The 18,858-nt window shown below is 47.0% G+C and overlaps 1 protein-coding gene across 2 annotated transcripts in view; it reads right to left on the reverse strand.

The window, feature by feature from the left end:
• Positions 1-17,686, reverse strand: part of MARCHF4 (membrane associated ring-CH-type finger 4) — a 113,764-nt gene extending 96,078 nt beyond the window's left edge. For both annotated transcript variants that reach the window (XM_063340398.1, XM_063340397.1), the window contains exon 1: positions 17,026-17,686. In XM_063340398.1, the coding sequence (XP_063196468.1) occupies positions 17,026-17,514 (489 nt within the window). In that variant the 5' untranslated portion in view covers positions 17,515-17,686. The remainder of the gene's footprint in view (positions 1-17,025) is intronic.
• Positions 17,687-18,858: the final 1,172 nt, after the last annotated feature.

An 18,858-nucleotide genomic window follows, 5' to 3' on the forward strand; every position in this document is an offset into this window, starting at 1 on the left:
ATTCAGAGCCCATGTCTGCCGAGCTGTCCTTCCCAAAACAGAGATTGGAAATGACCTGCGCAAGGTTAAAAAGTGAGCCGGGAACCAGAGACAGATCCCCTGAGCTCCAGTGCCCCAGAAGCGTGGTGGAGCCATTTACCCCCAAACGAGAAGAGCCTCAATACCACCAGCTCAGATTTCAGACAGACTTCAGGTCACTTTGTGGAGGTGAACAGATCGTTCCGGATGCCAAAAAGAGGAAAACCAGGCCTATTCATCCAAATTACACCTAAGGCCACTAGAACCATTTGCCTTTTGTTTACTGTTCCCTCGTAGCACAGGCACACAGGAGAACTCTTCTCAGTACTACTTAGGTAGCATATACTGTAATAAAGGATGTAATCCCTTAAAATACAAAAGCTTTCCTTATAATCCATGCGTGTGTAAACCTCGACAAATACTTCATACGCTTCTGTCACACCAGCATGAAATAGTTTTAACATCTCTGACAGGCACGTGAGTTTTCAGAAGCGCTTCTCACACGTTTACTACGTCAGTCCCCAAGAGTTGCTCCCTCTCACTATTTCTCTGTGGAGACCCTCTTTGCCGATGCTCTCCCCTCCCCATGGGAGAGTTTCCAGCAGAAATTCCAGCTGGATACTGGAAAAGGGAAAATATTGGCTCCTGGGAAGGCAGAAGAGTTTTGCTGTTAGCAGCATCAGACTGGACTTAACAGTGTTTTGCTGGGAGAACCCTGTCCTCGTATAGGAGTAGCTTCTACCTATGTTTGCAGAGCAGCTTTTCTGGGCTTTGGTTAATTAAAACAGAGTATCTCCTGCACAGCTTTTGAACTCTATTTCTATGAGAGATATGCAGGGCTGTGGGCTGTCCGTCACATCCTGCATGTCCCCCGTGCCAAGACTGTAGTTTTCTATTTGACTGTAAATCATCCATTTTAATTACATGTAAGACAATTATTATTGGTTTTTAGTGAATCATTTTTCTCTCAGTAATTAGTAGTTGTCAGTTCAACTCAGCCCAGTGCTGGTGTAACCCAGTGACTTCAAGGCTGTGTTTAAAATATCTTTTCTCCCACACAGCAGCTCATCACAAACAATATCACTTTTCCTGCCTTGTCCACTGGAGCTGTGTCGCACCGTGATTATCTCGAAAACTCCCAGCCAGGCCAGCGATGAGGAACGCTTGCTGTCTGAGCACAGAAGGGCCTGCCCAACGGGAGAAGAACTTGGCCAAGAAAAGGCAGCTCACCTCCTTGACCCTATTTCATTGCTATATGCTTCAAATCCTGGCTGTGTCTGTCTCGCTATAAAAACATCTGACTGTCTCTAACACTTATTTTTGCTTGCCGCTTCAGCGTGGCCTTACTTGGCAACTTCTCCCATCTGTTTACTACTCTTCAATGCTGTGCGTGCATTTCCGAATTGCTGTTAACTTATAATAATGCGGATATTCCGCATTTCCAGAGCACCCAGCTTCGAAATGTTTTAGGTGTTTCATAGCTGAGCAAGGATCCCTTACAGCTTTCCTAGGAGGAAGTGAAGATTCCTAGTCCTGCTTTATGGCGGCACGAAAGGGCCCTACGTATCACTACAGGTGAATCCAGGTCCAGAGGGGCTATATCTAGATGTAGCAGCTATATGTGCACTGTGTATCTGTGTTCCTGTATAACCAATGGAGGTCTAGTCAATGCTGACAGCGGAGCCCCGGGAGTGAGTCAGCTGAGCAAATGTAGGTGTCTAGCTCTCCAGCTCCACTGACTGTATTGACTAGGGGCACGATTACCTACCTTGAGATGTTTTCTGCTAAGAAATCGTTGTGTGGGCATGAGTCAAGCTCCTGATTTTTCACTGCCTAGACACCCAGTCCACATGCAGACACCTACGTTGCAACACTCGCATTGAGGTGTCTGCAGTCGGGAGCTGCGTCCCGCCTCGGTGATGTGCCCAGGATCACGGCTTGTTTACAAAGCTCGGAGAAGAAGCCGAGATCCTTGGGTTGCTGTTCATCCCCCTTCATCCACTTGAACTGGAAGAGGAACCTCCTCTAGGCAAGCTCTCGCCGTGGGGGGAACTACTCTCAATACGTCCTCTTAGAGCTAGCAAGCAACCCTCCACCTGGGTTGGGACCTGTTTGTTATCCAGTGATTGAGCTGCCACCTTCACCCTAAAACCTGATCTCTAGGATAACTGTCATCTGAGAGGACTACGTTTGCTGCTCAACTCCCCACACCCTTCAGCCTACCTTTTTTTCTCTAGCAGAAAGGCAAACCCTGGCTCCTCAGAAAGCAAAGGGGCCCCTCTCCGGGCACTCATGGGGGCAGACCGTGTGGTTTTCCTCCATATCACGGTGTGCTGTTTGTTTAAGAGATCTTCTCACATAGGTTAAATACTGCCCTGACCGGGAAGTTTTCTTTACACCTTGTATTGTCCAGCAAGGGCTCACTACTGTTTCACAGTCACAGCTCTGACATCTGTGTCAGAAAGTGTTCAAGCTAAACAAGCCTAAGTTCTTAACCACCATCATGTCTTGGATCTTTCTAGGTTGGCCTGCTTTCATGATCTAGTGAACCTCACGGCTGACCAGTCAGATGGAAAGATCTTTTTCAGTGGGTGGACACAGAGCATTGGTATGGGGATTGACAAAACAAAAGGCACACAGGCCTGACCCGTGGGCCACCGTGATTCAGCCCAGTCGTGATGCACTGCAAATCACCACGCTGCACTGGACAGGCCATGCACATACTACCGGGAGAGACAGCCAAAGTGCTGATCTATGAGTAATGGACCAGTAACAGCCAAGAGCTGTCACCTTCCAAAGGACCGCTTTCTGCACAGGAACGTCCCTGGCTGGGGCAGCTCTTGGTTGGTGTGTTGTGTCTCCAACCCTGCAGCGAGCTCAGCAGAGACCTCCAGGGAAGTGCCTTGCTGCAGCCTGAAACTGCCGCAGCTGCTCAACAGTCCAGATGTGCATCGTGGCACCAAGCTGCCTTCAGCGGGAAACGTTGACCCACAAGTGACCACTTAATCTCCTCCTCTATCCAATTTGGCTCAGCCATGTGGCATCTGCCTTCCACCGCACAGCCGCAAATACGCGTACAGCAAATCCCTGCCTAACAGCGAGTGCTGGGATTGGCGCACGCTGCGGCACTGCACGGTGGCTGGCTGCTGCTTGGAAATCACATCGATCCTTGAAAGACACAGGGGTCAGGGAGCGTGTTAGTGGGAGCCCAGGTCCCTGACCTCCATGGTCCTCTGACCATCTCATGAAAGCCCTGCAGTCCAGGAGCGGTGCAATGCACTGAAGATACCTACCTCCGATGCTGCTGTGCACATTTCAGGAGGGAAGAAAAACAGCTGAAGGCAATGTAGACACAGTGATTTAAAAGGAAACAGATTCAAGACAGACACGTGAGTGCAGCTGTGTCCCAGAAGTTATGCCATATGCATTTATAGGTAGATAGATACCCGGCAAAAACCTCTCCCTCCACCCTGACAGGATATAAACTGTGGGAAGGGTTATTATTCATCCTGTAGCCCACCAGTTACACCTGAAGCTGTATCAGAGAGCTACCAAACAGTGTCAACCACGAGGACTCGTGGGCTTTGTCTCACTCTGGGAACCAAATACCACAGGGCAGTTGGAGAAAGAGAACTCAAGGGGTGCACATTTGTCCCAGATGTGGTTAAGGCAGGCCGAATTGGTGGGATTCGGATGGTTTTCATGATCTCCATGTGTTCCTACAGCCTCTTTTTGACTCATCAGCATCTCCAGCACGTGAAGTGCCTTTAGGGGCATTTACTTAGGGGTAGAGACCTTGGCCAGTGCTGATGGCTGGTAAGTGTATGAAAATGCAAAACAGCTGTCACTGAAAGTGAGTTTTGAACTCCAGGTTGTTTCATTTCCAGCTGAGCAAATTTTCTCTTATTTTACAGGATATGGAGAGAACATACTCTCTTGTGCCTAAGCACCACTCCTTGTCTCTGCAATACAACAGAACAAATGGCCTAATCAGGCCAAAATGCAGAGCATGCTGAAAAACTGGGAACATTCAGGATGTAGTTAGAGAAGGTGAAAACCTCCCCTGTAGCCTGGGGGGGGGCTGGTATTGCTGCTCTCATCACAGCGCTTAGGGGCAGGGGATTATCTGGTGAGAAAAGACAAAGAGTTACATTCCCCCGTTGGAGGGACATCACCGGGAGAGGGATGAAGTTATAAATCCTACGGAAGGAGATACTCAAGTGGGGAAATGCAGAACTGGGAGTGATGCAAAGAAGCAAAGAGCAGATGAATGTCATTGGGCTTTTCTGGTGGTGGTGGGATCACCTGCAGGAGCGAACGACTGAGGCTCCGTCAGGTGCAACACAACCTTGTGCTGATCAGAGAAGCAGAGCACGTGTTTTCCAGCTTCTTCTCTCCCAAGATCATCCCCCTGCACCTTCTGTTTCATCAGAGAAACCTGATCTCAGCGGTCTCCTCACATCCATTACAAGGAAAAATAACTGGATCCAACCCAAACGGAAAACAGAGCTGTGCTATGGTAGCAAACCTCCTGCCAGCTTCAGAGGAGATTGCAACATTTGCCCCGCATGTTTCTGATCCTCCCAAACACACACAGAGCAACTTGGTTACACGCACACATGCATTTGTATGCCTTGCGTTTGCAAATAATATCTGATGTGGAGCCTCTCGGACTGCTCTGCCACAATCCATAAGCCCGTAGCTGTCTCTGCATCCCTCTTCGCTTGCCACAACAATAACAACTTCTGAAGAGTCCCAGCAGCTTATTTCGCTTTCCTACTGACAGATCCACTTTAGCTGCCTCAGATCAAAGTTCCTCCTCTCTTTACGTTGCACAGAATTATTTCTGATATTCTCCCCACCATGCATTCTCACTTAACTGGTCTACAGTGGCCCGCCACAATCACCTGGCTCTCCACTCCAGTTGGGTTTGCTATAGCGATCAAGTGACACGTAGCACTCTGCAGATTTGGGAAAGAGGTGCTGCCATCAGCCAACTGCAAAAGATGCTGCTTCAGGCTTTCAGGCCACCCTAGGCAGCCCTACATCAACCCTCTCCATGCCCACGCTGCCTGAAGGGCAAATGCCATCATCTGGCTGGGTGTGACCGTCCTGTTGTGAAGTGCCCTTGGAAAAGGCCGCCTGAAGTAACAGATCCTGGACTGTGATCAGTGAAGAAGACTCCAAAACTTTTAATATGTGGTTCCTCGGTTTTCCTAAGTGTGTAATTTCCTGAAATACTTAGTATTGCATTCAGACTTGCTAGGCTCAGCCTCTGCTGGCAGACGGATCTTTTTCTTGCCTTTTTTAAAAGAGAACGGAGAACAAAACCAAAATCAAAACCAGAAGCTCTCAGAGCAATGGAGCCAAACAAAGTATAGGTTTCCCCAATTTGTACCTGGGAGTAAGGTGGCTTCTTTGATGTCTAATAGGGGTGGACCTCTGATGACAGTTCTCCTCCGTGGCATCACAAACCCAATGTGGGGGTTATGCCCCACTTGGCCACATATTTTCATGCAGCTCATAAAAGCTTAAGAATTCTGCAGCCTTCATTTATCAAAGGTGGTTGAATTTGGCAAAGAAGTTCAAATGTCGCTGAGTGTATCTCATGGACTTACAAACAGAACTTACATGGACAAGTACTGTTGCCTAGGAAAGCAAGCTAGAAAGACAGAAAATAATATTTTTCATTTTTATTAAAATATATCTTGGGACAGGTTTTGAATGGCTTTCCAGACAAATTAATTGAAGGCAGAAAGCAAAAATAGCCTGTAGAAAGGAGAATGACTGTGAGCTTCCAGAAAGCAGCAATTGTAACAGAATGCTTTTGTTTGTTATAGAGAGACTAATGGCTGTTTTTGTAGTCATTAGACAACGTATAATAAATTTCTGCTATTTTGCATATTTTTAAAGATTCCTAATTTTTCAAAATCTGCTTTTGCAAAGTTGAAAACCTTAGTTACAGATCTCTCTTTGCTTATCCTTCTGTTCAATTTAAACAGAAACAGTTCTTGCTCAATCAAGATCTTCTACAGCCAGTATTTCTGTAAGACTCAGATTTGAAAGAGTATCACCTCTTGGAGGTTTTGTGATTATTGGATCAAGAAGTGTCTTGGCTCTGACAAACAGAAATATCTGAGCCTTTGCTATTATTAGCAATGTTTGTTCTCATTCTTCAATCTATGGCTGGCCGGCTGTTTTCCCTTGGTATTTATCTGACCACCATTACAAAAATCTCAGCCCTTGTCCAAATCCACCCTGGGCAGCTAGAGCAGACATTTAATCATATCTTTTGCATAGCTCGTCCTAAAATCACTGTAAAGGCTAAGGGGGGATCTTATTGCTGTCTTCAGCCACCTCATGGAGAGGTACAGCAAAGAGAGCCAGACTCTTCTCGAAGATGCATGGTTATAAGACAAGAGGCAACAGGCACAATTTGGAACACAAGGAATTATGATTAGAAATCAGAAAAAAAACATTTTCACCACGAGATAGGCCAAATATTGGACCAGGGGTCCAGAGAGGTTAGTCAAATAACCATCCTTGGAGATATCCAGTTCTCAGCTGGATAACGCCCAGAGCAACCCGATCTAGTCGGATCTCCTTGAGTAAGGGGTCGGAGAAGATGACCTCCAGAGGTCTCCGCATCCTAAATCATTCTAGGGTTGTGTGATTTTGTTTGACCTGAGCTATAACACTCAGAATTGTCACCTTCACCTGACATTTGCACCACACGCCTGAGCACACCTCCAAAGAGATGAAACACCAAGAAAAAGGTGAGAGAAGAAATTCCTTGAATAGCTGCAGGATGAGAAGGCCAGGGGCTCTCCTGCAGATTTTCGCATGTCTGCAAGAAGGGCAAGAAATAATCCATAAGGACTGGGAAAGAGAAAAACGATGGCAGCTGGGCCAGGTCATGGCAGCTTAGCGCACTGGATGTTATCTAGGAGTCCTCACTGCAGGCTATGGGGGCTGTAGAAATGTTTCTCTTAGAAAAGATGTAGCCATCCTGTCTATGAAGAAAGTTTTCCAAATGTGGGTTAAATGTAGGTGACAGCACTTCCGTACTCATATGTCAGAGGAGGCTATGAACTGTTTTTTCCTAACTAGCTGAATCCCATGTGTGTTTTACCAGGCTGAAAGTTTCTTGCTTTTAATCTGATGGGGAATAAAGCTGTCTTCAAACACGGAACTTTCTCCATGAGGGAAATCTTCGCCAGCCAGCCAGCCCAAGGGTTTTTGAAGCTGGTTTTTAAGGATGTGCACAGTACACAGTCTTTTCTGTGACAGAAAAGACAAAAGTTCATATGCAAAGAGAGTTTCAGTTCTCGGTTTCCCCAGATTTTCTCCTTGGGCACTGCAACAATCACCCATTGTTGGAGATTTTAAAATCAAGATGGGATGTTTCTTCTCCAGTCCTTGCACATGTATTAACCTTCAAGCAGGAATTTCATTGGGGGAACTTATTTACCTGCTATCAGAGACAGGTTCAGACTAGACTAGCCCACTAACCCCCTCTAGCCCTAAACCTTGTAAGAATTCACCTCTCTTCAACGTTAAGGAAACGTTGGGGTTTTATGTCCTAAAATGTGAACTCTTTAGGGCAAGAAAAGCCTTTGCTTCACTTCTTGGTGCAATGCTTGACATACTGACATCATCTAAAGGTTACTACAGTATTAAAATAAAGAATGGTCTAGAGGCCAGAAGCACCCATAACTTTACTTCTGCCTCTCATGCAAACCTTCTCTTTAATTACTTAACTGCTCTTTCTCTCTGATATAGTATTTTATTATTACCTACTTTTCTTGAATGCTCATCTGATCCGTCTTAATGTTCTCTTAATATCACTTGGAATGGAATAATAATCTGCTTGTGCTTCTCCAGCACCTTTAACCCTGACAGGTCCTAGCGTGCTTAACAAGGAGAAAGGGAAAGTGCAGGACATCAGACAGACCTGACACAACTAAAAGTGCTGGGGTGTTTGGAGGGGCAGGTTTAGCCCATGGCCCTGTACTTGCAGAAAGTGGAAACCATCCTCTGAGCTTCAGTTCACCACCTGCGTGAAATTGTCAGGGCAGGTGCTGATATGAGGTGGGTGAAGTGGCAGCTGGATTCCTGCGTGCCAGTGCTGTATGTTATGTCTTCATCAGATCCATCCACAGGGCTTTCTTGACTCTCCCAAAGCCTGGGAATTGGAGTAAAAAAACTATACAGGATCTACCTGGGTAAGGACAGGGAACACTGATGGGAGGGGAGATGACGTGGAAGTTCTCAGGGAAACCACTTCTTCCATCAGAATACCAGTTAAAGAAGTGATCTTCACACCTTGGTTTTGACTCAACTGAAGCAGGGCAATGCCCATGCTGGGAAGGTGGAGAAGAAGGGATCACAGAAATGAAGGCAAGAAATGAGGAGCTGAGCAAGTGTCTGTGCAACCTGAAAGAAAGCAAACGAAGATCCGGACACAACGCAAACACACAGCTGGGAAGTGAGAGGAAAGAAGCTCAAGCTGAGGGTAGGGTTAGTGCCCCGAATGACAGTGCTAGCGCAAGAGGAAGGCAGAAAAAAGACAGGCATGGAGGAAAATGCGGGATACAAGGAAACTGAGCTGATGCCAGACCATTCAATAACACCTGTGCGGGAGACAGAAAGAGATCTGGGGTTGGGCTGAAGCAAACCAAGCCTGCAGAGCCAGCCTTAAGGGCTTACATAATGGGGCAAGTGGACGAACTGGAGATAGATGGGAAGCACAAGGAGAAAGGAGCTTTGTGGGACCCCATTAGGGAATTGTGGAGGAAATGTGAGCCACCTCATCAATGATAAAGTGATTGGAGAAGCAGGAGAGAAGTGGGTGGTGGGGGCAACATTTCAGGAAGGACTGTCTGGAGGCCTGCATCTTTCAGGGAAGGTCACATTCAGCCTTGCTGAGAGTGTCTTTAGTTGTGGGTAGAGAGCAGACGCCTGAACTGAAGTGACGCGGATCCATTCTCTCCTCCTCCACACGGCTATAAGTGAGTAGCGACAAGACTGGCCCCAGCCTTAAGTCTCATCTCTGGCAGACAAGGCATCCTTAAAGAAAAGCACAGCTGCTCCTCCAGCCTTTTCCTCCCAGCTCTCTTCAGGAGTCAAGGCAGAAGACCTCCAGCCATTAATGACATGAAAGATTCAGTAAAGTTAATGCTACTGCACTTGCAGGCCCACCTGGAAGGGGCTGCTACTGCCGAGAAGTAGACTGGGGAAAACCAGATGCAATTCAGTAGGGCCAAGTACAGCTCCTCCACCAAGGCAGTAGTGCCAACTCCACAGAGCCAGGATGGAGGAGGACTGGCCAGGAAGCCGTTCTGAAGGACATGGAGATTATATGGGAACATGAGTTGAGTAACAATCAATAATCTTCTGCTGTTCCATAACTAACTAACTAAATAAATAAATGAATGAAGAGGGCAAGCATCACCCTGGAATGGATGGCATCTGCTAGCTGTTAAACAGGATTCCAAACCTTTCTGCACTGCTCAGCACTGACAAGGACTCAGCTGGGGAGTTGTTTCCAACTTTAGACTGTGCATTTAAAGCAAAATATGGACCATTTGGTGAGAGTCCAGAAGATAACACCAAGGATGATTAGAGGTCTGGAAAACACGTCATAAAAGCAAAGGTAGAATTGGGATTGTTTGGCCTAGAGAAGAACAGGGAGTGTCACGGCTTCAGTTGTCACTTGAACTTGTAAACTCCTCAGAGGATGAATTTTCAATATATTTCCAAGCAACTACTGAATAATACTTTTAATTACTGCTTGGAAAAAAAAAGGAAATGGTAAAAATAATCTGCTGTCTGTGACTCCATGGCAAAAAGTATGGCTGGCAGTCCTATTTTCCAATCATAATGGAAGTTCCCTACAATGTTCTTCTACAGAGGAGTCAAAACTTTCTCAGGAATCCATTCAGGATTGAACTACCCTGTCCTCCATGGAGTTTACACAGTTTTCCCCCAAGCACAGCCTGGTTTCTCCAACAAACACAACGCACTAGATGTAGGAAAGAATAAAACACCGTGTAAAACATAGTTTTGTTTTCTCCCATTCTGTACCATCCCTTCCCTCACTCCCACCCAGGGAACCTGGTTAAACTCATGTGACTATTGCGAGTGATGCCACCAGTGTCCAAGCTACAAATGGAGAGTGCTTGAGTAAGATGGTACGCAGGCCACAGGAGAACCTGTGCAGAGTACAGCCAGACAGGATGGGTGGGACCAAGGTGAGATGTGTCAATTGACTTTGGCCAAGAAGAAGAGAAGGAAGAGAAGGTGAGAGAAAAGCACCAAAGAGTGTAAAGAAGAAGAAATGACACAAAGAAGAAAAGATGTGTGAGGATTTCAGGATCTGGGCCCTGTCACTGGAACCAGTCTGCCCAACATTTTGCCTTATCTCATCACTTTTCAGAGAGGGGCAGCCCATTTATAATCTACATAGGTTTCCAGGTCTTGCTGGTTTTTTCCTCACCAGAAGAAAGTCATCACTCATCACTCTCCACTTCCAACAATGTAATCGGTTCTACTGTAACCAGTGATAAATCAGAATGAAAGGATAAAAGGTCTGTTGTGAAAACGTGGGGGAAGCTAAGAAAGTCTTCAGCATCAAGCAATTCATTTTAGGCAAGTAACCCTGATTAACAAAGGAAAAGGAGAAAGATAAAAAGTTAACAAGGTATTCTGTGAGTACTATTTGAGTCTGGTTTCCCATGGAAACCATATCATGTTGGGGGTTTTTTTGTGTCTAATGGGATACATGTTCCTGTTAAAGCTTTTGCTTCAGCTGAAGCTTTGTCCTGCATGGACTCTACAGTGTGTAGCACAGCCAATGCTATAATCTCTCCCACAACAGGACTTTTCTAGGTTTCTTCTTCTTCATCCAGCCAGTTTTCATGAAACTTGCAGGAATTTAATGCCCGTCAGACCTCTACTCTCTGCCAAATCTGTCTGAAATCAGCCAATGGGTTTAGAGGAGGGCTGATGAGCCTAAACTCTAACAGCTAGCACCATCATATGGCTTTATTCCTCTAGCAATCAGCTAGTAAAAGGGATGGGATGGCCACAAATATGGACCAATAACAATTATAGTCTATCTTATTATCTTACTCTAGGCCTAGGAGTGATGAAAACCTGTGCAGCAGGCACACAGGACACACAGCATCACAGAGTTTCGGCACAACCATATTTCTGACTTCTGGACTGGGCCAACCTTGAATGGAAAAATACCAATGTGAGCAAAAGGCTGCCACAGAGGAGGCCCTCGCTGGGAATGAATTTTTGCTTGAAAGACAACCTGAATGCAATTCAGTTTTGTACGAACAGAGCCCTTCCAGGAGCAAGTGTTGCCTTTGTGGAAATAACAGTGACTCTACAGATGCAAACAATGGAGCTACATGCTTTTGCATTGCTTGTTCTGTCACTAACTGACATCAGCCACTGTTAATCATGGCCTGAAATGTATATTTAAGAAACAGTGACACAAACACAGACAAGTTCCTTCATGAAGCCTTTTATATGGGTAAAAGTAGAAGAAAAGAAAAACTGCTCCTCAGGCTAGCTAGTGGCACTGAAATAAATGGGTCAGGCATCAGAGCTTCAGAGGCACAAAAGGTGAAAACCCCGTCTCCTGGAGCAATTAAAAGTCAATGGGATTAGTGGCCTTCACTATTATTTATAGAAACCCTGCTGTGTGCACAACATTATTGAAATACAGGGGTCAAGTCCCTGCTACTGGATGCCTACCCTTTTGCTGTTGAAGTTAATGGGAACTTTGCCAATCAACTCTGTGGCAACAGAGTCTAAATCTAAAATAGATGACATCCTGGGCTCCATTCAGTTGATGGCTCAAGCAAAGCTTTTGCCAAAGCCAAAAATGTTCTGCCTGCACGGTATAGATTTGATGCTGGGATAGGTGAAACAGGAGAGTTAGCTATAGAGATGTTAAGATTCACAGATGGGAAGGCAGAGAGGTGGACTGAATGTCACAGGAAGCATCTTCCCTTCCTTTCCGTCATAAATTACAACATACAGATTGAAATCTAAAGAACTGCATCCCAGCATCTCTGAGTCTTCAGTTTTAGCAGGACTGGCTGTTTTCCAGTAAACGATTCTCCTTCTAACACCAAGTAAATGAATCCTGTTGGAACACACCTATGAAAAGGACACGGATGGGAAGCCTGCACCGTGATTATGTGGTTCAACATGTTTGAAAACAGTGTCCTGATGGTCTAACTGGTTTGGGCAGATGCCACCAAACACCAGTGCCCCCCTTCCTGTGTTTCCCTGGCTTTGGAGATGCTTGTGATGCTGGCTGTGCAGTTGTTTCTTCTTCCACTCATTCATTATCACGCTCATGCCCTGAATTCTGCCACAGGCTACCTCTTTTCCTCTTTGTCTCACTCTAGAAAAGAGGTACCTGATTCTGCTCTATTTTACGACATTGTAAATCAGAAATAAAGCATCCCAGAGACTTCCTCCACTCCTCTGTGCTGCTGAGACACCAATCTGTAGAGTGGCGATATTTCCTGGCTTAGTTCATGCCATCTCTGCAGACACTACCAGGCAGGAAGCTAATGACGGCTTTTGGTATTTGTAACGGAATGGGGTTGAGATTCTGACTTGTTCTTTCAAGCAACGCATGCTAACGACCAGCCATTCGATGGTACTAACCATTCACTGATCCTACATAGGGCGCCCAAGAATGGTACATCAATCTAGGCCAAGTAATTTAGGGCCGCCTTAGCTCTAGAGAGGTCCTGAGCGTGGCAGGTGCCTACCTGCTGAAGACACTACGTTACCAGTGCATGAAATCCAGACAAGCACCTGGAGTGGGAGATCTCACTGGCTGTGCACCAGGGGCTGGTGAGCTGTGCGGCTGCAGACCAGCCCCGGGGCTCTGCTCCTCTTCAATGTTACCCTGATCTCTAGATTGGCTTCAGACCTGAAGCATGAATTTTACTCTCAGAAGTGTTATCGTTAATTGTGATGACTCTAGATATCCTTAATAGCCACATGGCTTTACAATCCTGTATTAAACTCACTCAAGTTCTTTGTCCTGCTAACACCCTGCAACAAGGAGCCCCACAGCCTAATGACATATCCCATGGAAATGCATGTCCTGATATCCATTATAGATTGTCTTCTCTTCCTATTTCCTTGAAGGTCTTCTTGTTCTCATATTAGTGAGTTGGTGTCCCTAAAGTCAGGAGGGGACTTTAGTGGGAAGAATAGTCTATTTTCAAACATTTCTACTGAATCCTGAGCTAAGTCCAAGCTAGCAGCCTGCAGGCAAAAGAGTCCACAGTCTGTTCTCTCTGATCCTCCTTAGCCAACCAATCCTATCTGCACTGACTTTTCAAATCTCCATCTTTACGGTACTTTTCCCCAGAACAGAGAAACGCAGACAGAAACTGACAGGTAAGAAAAGATGCACGCACGCTCTAACTGACAATCCAACAAGCAATCCTTGAGACACACTGATTTCCAAATGATCTCAGTTTCATTTAAGAACGCTTTTCTATTTATTTTCCGCACAGCTAGCCCCAAGTCTAAACCCCACCGTACTGCCAACTCCTTGTGACCTGGGCAAACAGTTTATCTACTGATGGGAAGGGACTTTTCAGCCATGTCTTTTCCTGCTACTCTCCACCACTTGCTTTCAACTTGGATCCATACCAAGTACTGTGAAACATGTGTGAGCGAGGAGCTCGTCTTAGTTTCTTTCTCTTGCAGAACATTGTCAGAGATCCAGGAAAGCAGACAAAATTCTGCAAACACTGAGCATTAATCAAAACAGAATAAAAATACTCCAGCATCTTGCTTTCTCCCCAGAGCTTTGCCATTCAATCCAGGGTCTCGGAATTAGCTGACACAATGGTGCAGGACACTCACTCGGTGAAACCTTCGAAAATGCCGAGCAAGCCCCCGAAAGGCAATGCCATTACCAAGCTCAGAGTTCAGCCCATCAGCTTTCATGATGTTGAGCCCTCACTTTCAATAAAAGCAGTCGCCTCTTTCAACTGCCAGACCTGAGCAGAGCTTGCTCTTCATGCCCTCAAAACGGGAGCCCAGGTGCTCTGATCACCTGGCCATCAGGTCTGCTCTTTCTCGTCTGGTTTCTCCCGAGTAATGTGCAAGGATCAGAACAGTTTCACAACAATGAGCTTTACTCCTTCCTACGGTCCCCAGCACATTTCTAAATGAAAGAATCAGCTTACCTACAAGAGCCACAAACAAACACGAGGAGCTTAAGATATAAGCAATTCGGTAGCCTGAATTATCATGGGTGCTGAGCAATCATAAATTTAAAGTGAAAATCCCTACTGATTTTGTTTTGCATTAGATACTAAATAAAACCTACTTGCGAAGCCAGATTAGTAAGAAACCTTTTTGGGCTGTTGTATTTTTTTTTTTTCAAATCAAAACAGGATTAAAACATCTTTTGGAGACTCGCTGTCATTTTATCTGGGTAAAGAAGCTTAGAGCGCCTAACAGTCAATTTGTAATGAAGGCTTTTGTTCTTGGTACTGTGATGCAGCCCTGAATTTGCCCACAGCTGCATCAGTTTCAGATGTTTTTGACAGGTAAATAAAACACTGTTTATATCTGTCATTGTTATTAATCTACACAGTAAAAAACTAGCAATTATATTTTGTTTCCAAATGGATAAATTTTCACGATGATCTTGGCAGGAGTGGTAGAGAATAATGTGCATCTATGACTTTTATAGTTGTGAGGGTCCAAAACATGAAGGGTCCTCGCTCAGCTGTCGAGTTAGAAAACGAATGAGAAATAAAGGCTAAACTGGTAATAACCACCATAATAAAAAAGAAAAAGGAATTCAGGATTTAGCCCTGTTGGAATTTTATTGATGTAAGGGCCAAATAAACCAAACTGCAGGTCTTGACATCAGCTGTACTGGTTCAGCTCTCAGTTATTCTGAACTCTACTTCTAGAAAGCCGTGTCAGGATCTGGCCATGCTCTAAACCCCCACGATTTGGGCCTCCATAATGAGTTGTGCTTCCCAGCTGCTGCAGGGCAAAGGGTTTCAGACACTTCTCAACACATGCTGGTGAAGAAAATATTATTTGCGGAATAAGGTACTGCTCAAGGACGAGTGGCAGAATCCAGCTGTAAGTGTCTTATTATACTGGTCAGAAACTGTGAGAAGCAAAAAAGAGAAATCCTGATGAAACTCTATTAGATGCCGGTCACGTCTGCTCAGCTTCTCACTCAGGTAGGCTGGCAGATGGTCAGCAAATAGTCTCACTTTTACAATGCAACCTACACAGGTTTTCAGTGTGAAAATTAGCATCCAATTATTTTCAAGCATTAGTGTTCTCCAAGGAAGCAAGTTACCTCTATTTTAATTCCGCTTAGGCTCTATTTGCTCAGACACGTAAGCCAATCTTGCAGGCGCTACGTCTCGTGTACACAGGCAGAATGGCAAGCCAGGGAAGAGTACTAGAAATGTGGAATAATGCAAATTCCCAGGCAGGGAGCTGCATGGCTTCCAACTTTTAGAAGAGACGGGGAGGAGACAGTCAAGTGAGGAAGGCATAAAGCATCTCCAAAAAAAGAACGATTTCCCCCACCCCCATCTAAAAGCCTATGGTGCAAACTGTGTCCCACAACTATCAGTCAGCTGCATAAACCATTAGAGAAAGCTATAGTCCATTGAGCACTGAGCTGTGATCTATGGGACCCTTGGTATGACACATCCAGCAGGGCTGTGGAGAGTCGGATGAGTTGGTGGCAGGCCCTGCTTCTCCCAGAGAAGAACAGGAGCGTATTCCCCACCTTCCTGCCCCCATCACCTCCATCCTTGGACAGACACAAGGGAAGGCATGCTTGCTGCATTACAGACATGGGCACTATCCTTGGGACAAGCAGGACGGGTGCCAGAGCGTAGCCACTCTCATATGAGCAGTGGCTTTCCTTAGCAGAGTACATAGGTCCATGAAGGGGAAAGACGACACAGGGCAAAACCTGTTTCGCTCAAGATTTCAATATATCACCTTACGTGCCAGGATCTGTGCCTAAAATGGAAATGGGTATCAGCCAAGTCGAACCTCGCGACCCTTTCTTGTGCAAGGATCCCTTATTATCACAGACAAGAGGACTATCCTGAGTAATAAAGGTTATCTGCATGTCTGGGCTTGATTCCACAAGCAGAGGTCTGCAGCCTTCCTTGCCACCTGCAGCTGTGACACGTTAGGTACAAATGCTGCTGTGTGTATTACTGTAAGGAAGTTGCCAGCCTGAAAATACGTGAACTGCTTTTAATTGTCATTAAATAGGGAGAATAATGTCCCAGGGTGGCACCTTATGTTCTAATGAGGTTGCATTTGTTTCATTCTCCCATGTCGTGGAGGGAAACTTCACTGGCCCAACCGCAGGTTGCACCAAGGATCATCTCAATGCTGCTGCTTCAGCAGGTACAATTGTAACCAGTGGTTTTGTTCCTCCAGCTAGTGCAACTGGGAGCAATGGGAAACCTGCAGAGCTCCTACTAGCCATCCCCTGGGAACCACTGATGAGGTGGGGCTGCCTCCTGCCACGTGTTTATACAGACTGAAGTTGTATTTTTAAAAGCAAACAGCACATTAAACACCTCCTTTGCATCCCTTCTGGGATCATCGCAACCAGGTACCCATGAGGCGACAGAAAAGCCCCCCACGCCGAGATGCTCCCTGCTCCATGAAGGACTCTGCGAGTCCCTGCCATGCCACAGCTGCACCGGGCAAGGCTGCTGGGCAGCAGAGAGGGACGGACCAAGCCCCCACCCCACATTTCCCTGGGAAACACTGACAAGGTGCAAACCCCTGGATCCCAGGGCCTGGGCAGAGCCCCTCTGGGTTTGGAGTCCTGTTCCGGGCAATGGGGGGCAGCAGGCCCCCAGTTCCTGCAGGCTGGAGCATCGCTCCCATCGGCCGGCGGTCGCCCCCCACCCCAGCGCCCACCGCCCACGGCGGGCTCACCTGCTCGGGCCCCTGGAAGCAGATCCTGCAGAGCGGGGTGCGGATGCCGCTGTCGACGCTGCTGCCCAGCGAGTAGCGGTCCTCGGCCTTGCCCTTGCCGAAGTCATCCGAGGAGGTGCTGCTGGGCAGGGAGGCGGGCGGCTCCCCGGCGGGGCTGCCCCACTCCTCGGCTCCCGGGCTGCCCGCTCCGCCGCCCCCCGCCGCCGCCGCCGCCGCCGCCGCCCGCCAGCCGGGCCCTCGCCCCCCGGGCGGTGCGGCCCCCGCCGGGCCGCCCGCCGCCGCCGCCTCTGCGCCGCCGGGCATGGGGAGAGGCGGCGGCGGGGAGGGCGGCGGCGGAGCGGGGGGTCTCCGCAGCAGGAAGACCTTCAGGTCATTGAAGAGCATGCGGCAGCGGCACTTGAGGAGGCCTTGGTTTCGCAACATCTGTCTCGGACGGAGGAGCCCGCAGCAGCAGTAGCAGAAAATGACCGCGCCGGGTGGTATTAACATGTGCCTTTCCTTGGCAGGCGGGGACGGGGTGGGAAAGAAAAGGGCAGGAGCCGGGCGCCCCGCGGCCGGGGGCGGGGGGGGCTCCGCTGCGGCCTCAGTGCCTGGAGGGGGGGGCGGTGTGGGGGGGTGGCTGCGCTGGCCGGCGGGGAAAGGACAAAAGCAGAGCCGGAGGGCGAGGGGGTGAAATCTCCGGCAGCCCGCTGAAATCCGCCGAGGTTGACAATTTAAAAAAAAAAAAAAAAAAAAAAAAAAAAAAAAGAAAAGGCAAAAAAAAAACCCCACAAAAAAACCACCCCGACTCTGCGCTTCTGGGGGAATCTCACCGCCCTCCCCCCCCTCTCCACAAGTTTGTTTAGAAATGAGCGGGAGGAGGAAATAAATCTCCCACGCCCGAGGGTCCGCGGGCGGCGGGCTCGGGAGAAAGCCCCCGCTCGGCTCTCCCAACTCCTAAGCCTGTAAAAAAGAAGGGTCCACGTCTCCGGTGGGTGTGGAAAGGAGGGAGAATATGGTTCTCTCGACAGTATTTGGCATCTCAAGTATTCTTCCTTTTTCTTCTGTTTTGTTTTTTTTTTAATTTATTTTTTTCAATTAAAAAATAAACCCCGATCACACGAGACCCGGTGTGCACCCAGGCAAAATAGCAGCCGGTCTGGATATCAAAATGCAAAATTGGTAGCTGCTGTTATTATCAAAATTGCCTCTTTGACAAAAAAAGACCTTCACATTGTTTGTGGGAAAACACCCTACGTTTCCAACACTGTACTCCCAGGTGGCTTCAGATTTTACCGTTGCCTTTAAAAGATTTCATTGTAAATATTAAAAGTCCTGAAAGAAATAATTAGCATTCAATCAGCTTAATCCCAGATGTACTGAGAGAAATATATTTTTATATATATAATATATATATAATATATCATATATATTTTTATATATCTTTATATATTCTGACCTTCTCTATTCCAGCAGCTGTCTGGACCACACCAAAAAAAATCAGAGCGAAATTGGTGAGGGAAGGCAGCTGTATTATTCCCTAAGCTGTTACCATCCTGGACCAAAAAAAAACCCCGTCGAAATCGGATCTATTCTTCGCATGTAATTGACCGAGGAAACGTGGATCTTACATGGTCACGTTTCCTTTCCTCCTTTCACAAAACAGGAACGTCATCAAACGCATTGGCAGCTTGTACAGACCATTGTGGATGGCGAGGCGGCCAGGGCTCTATCAGCAATTTCAGGGACCTCCTTTTGATGCATTGGACGAGGCTCCTTCTTTCTCTCCACCACCGTCCCCACCTTCATTTTCCTCCCCTTCTGTCCTCCTCCTCCTCTGACTGTTGTTCTCTC

Source organism: Chroicocephalus ridibundus, chromosome 7 (genome assembly GCF_963924245.1).
Source record: "Chroicocephalus ridibundus chromosome 7, bChrRid1.1, whole genome shotgun sequence".
Classification (NCBI taxonomy): domain Eukaryota; kingdom Metazoa; phylum Chordata; class Aves; order Charadriiformes; family Laridae; genus Chroicocephalus; species Chroicocephalus ridibundus.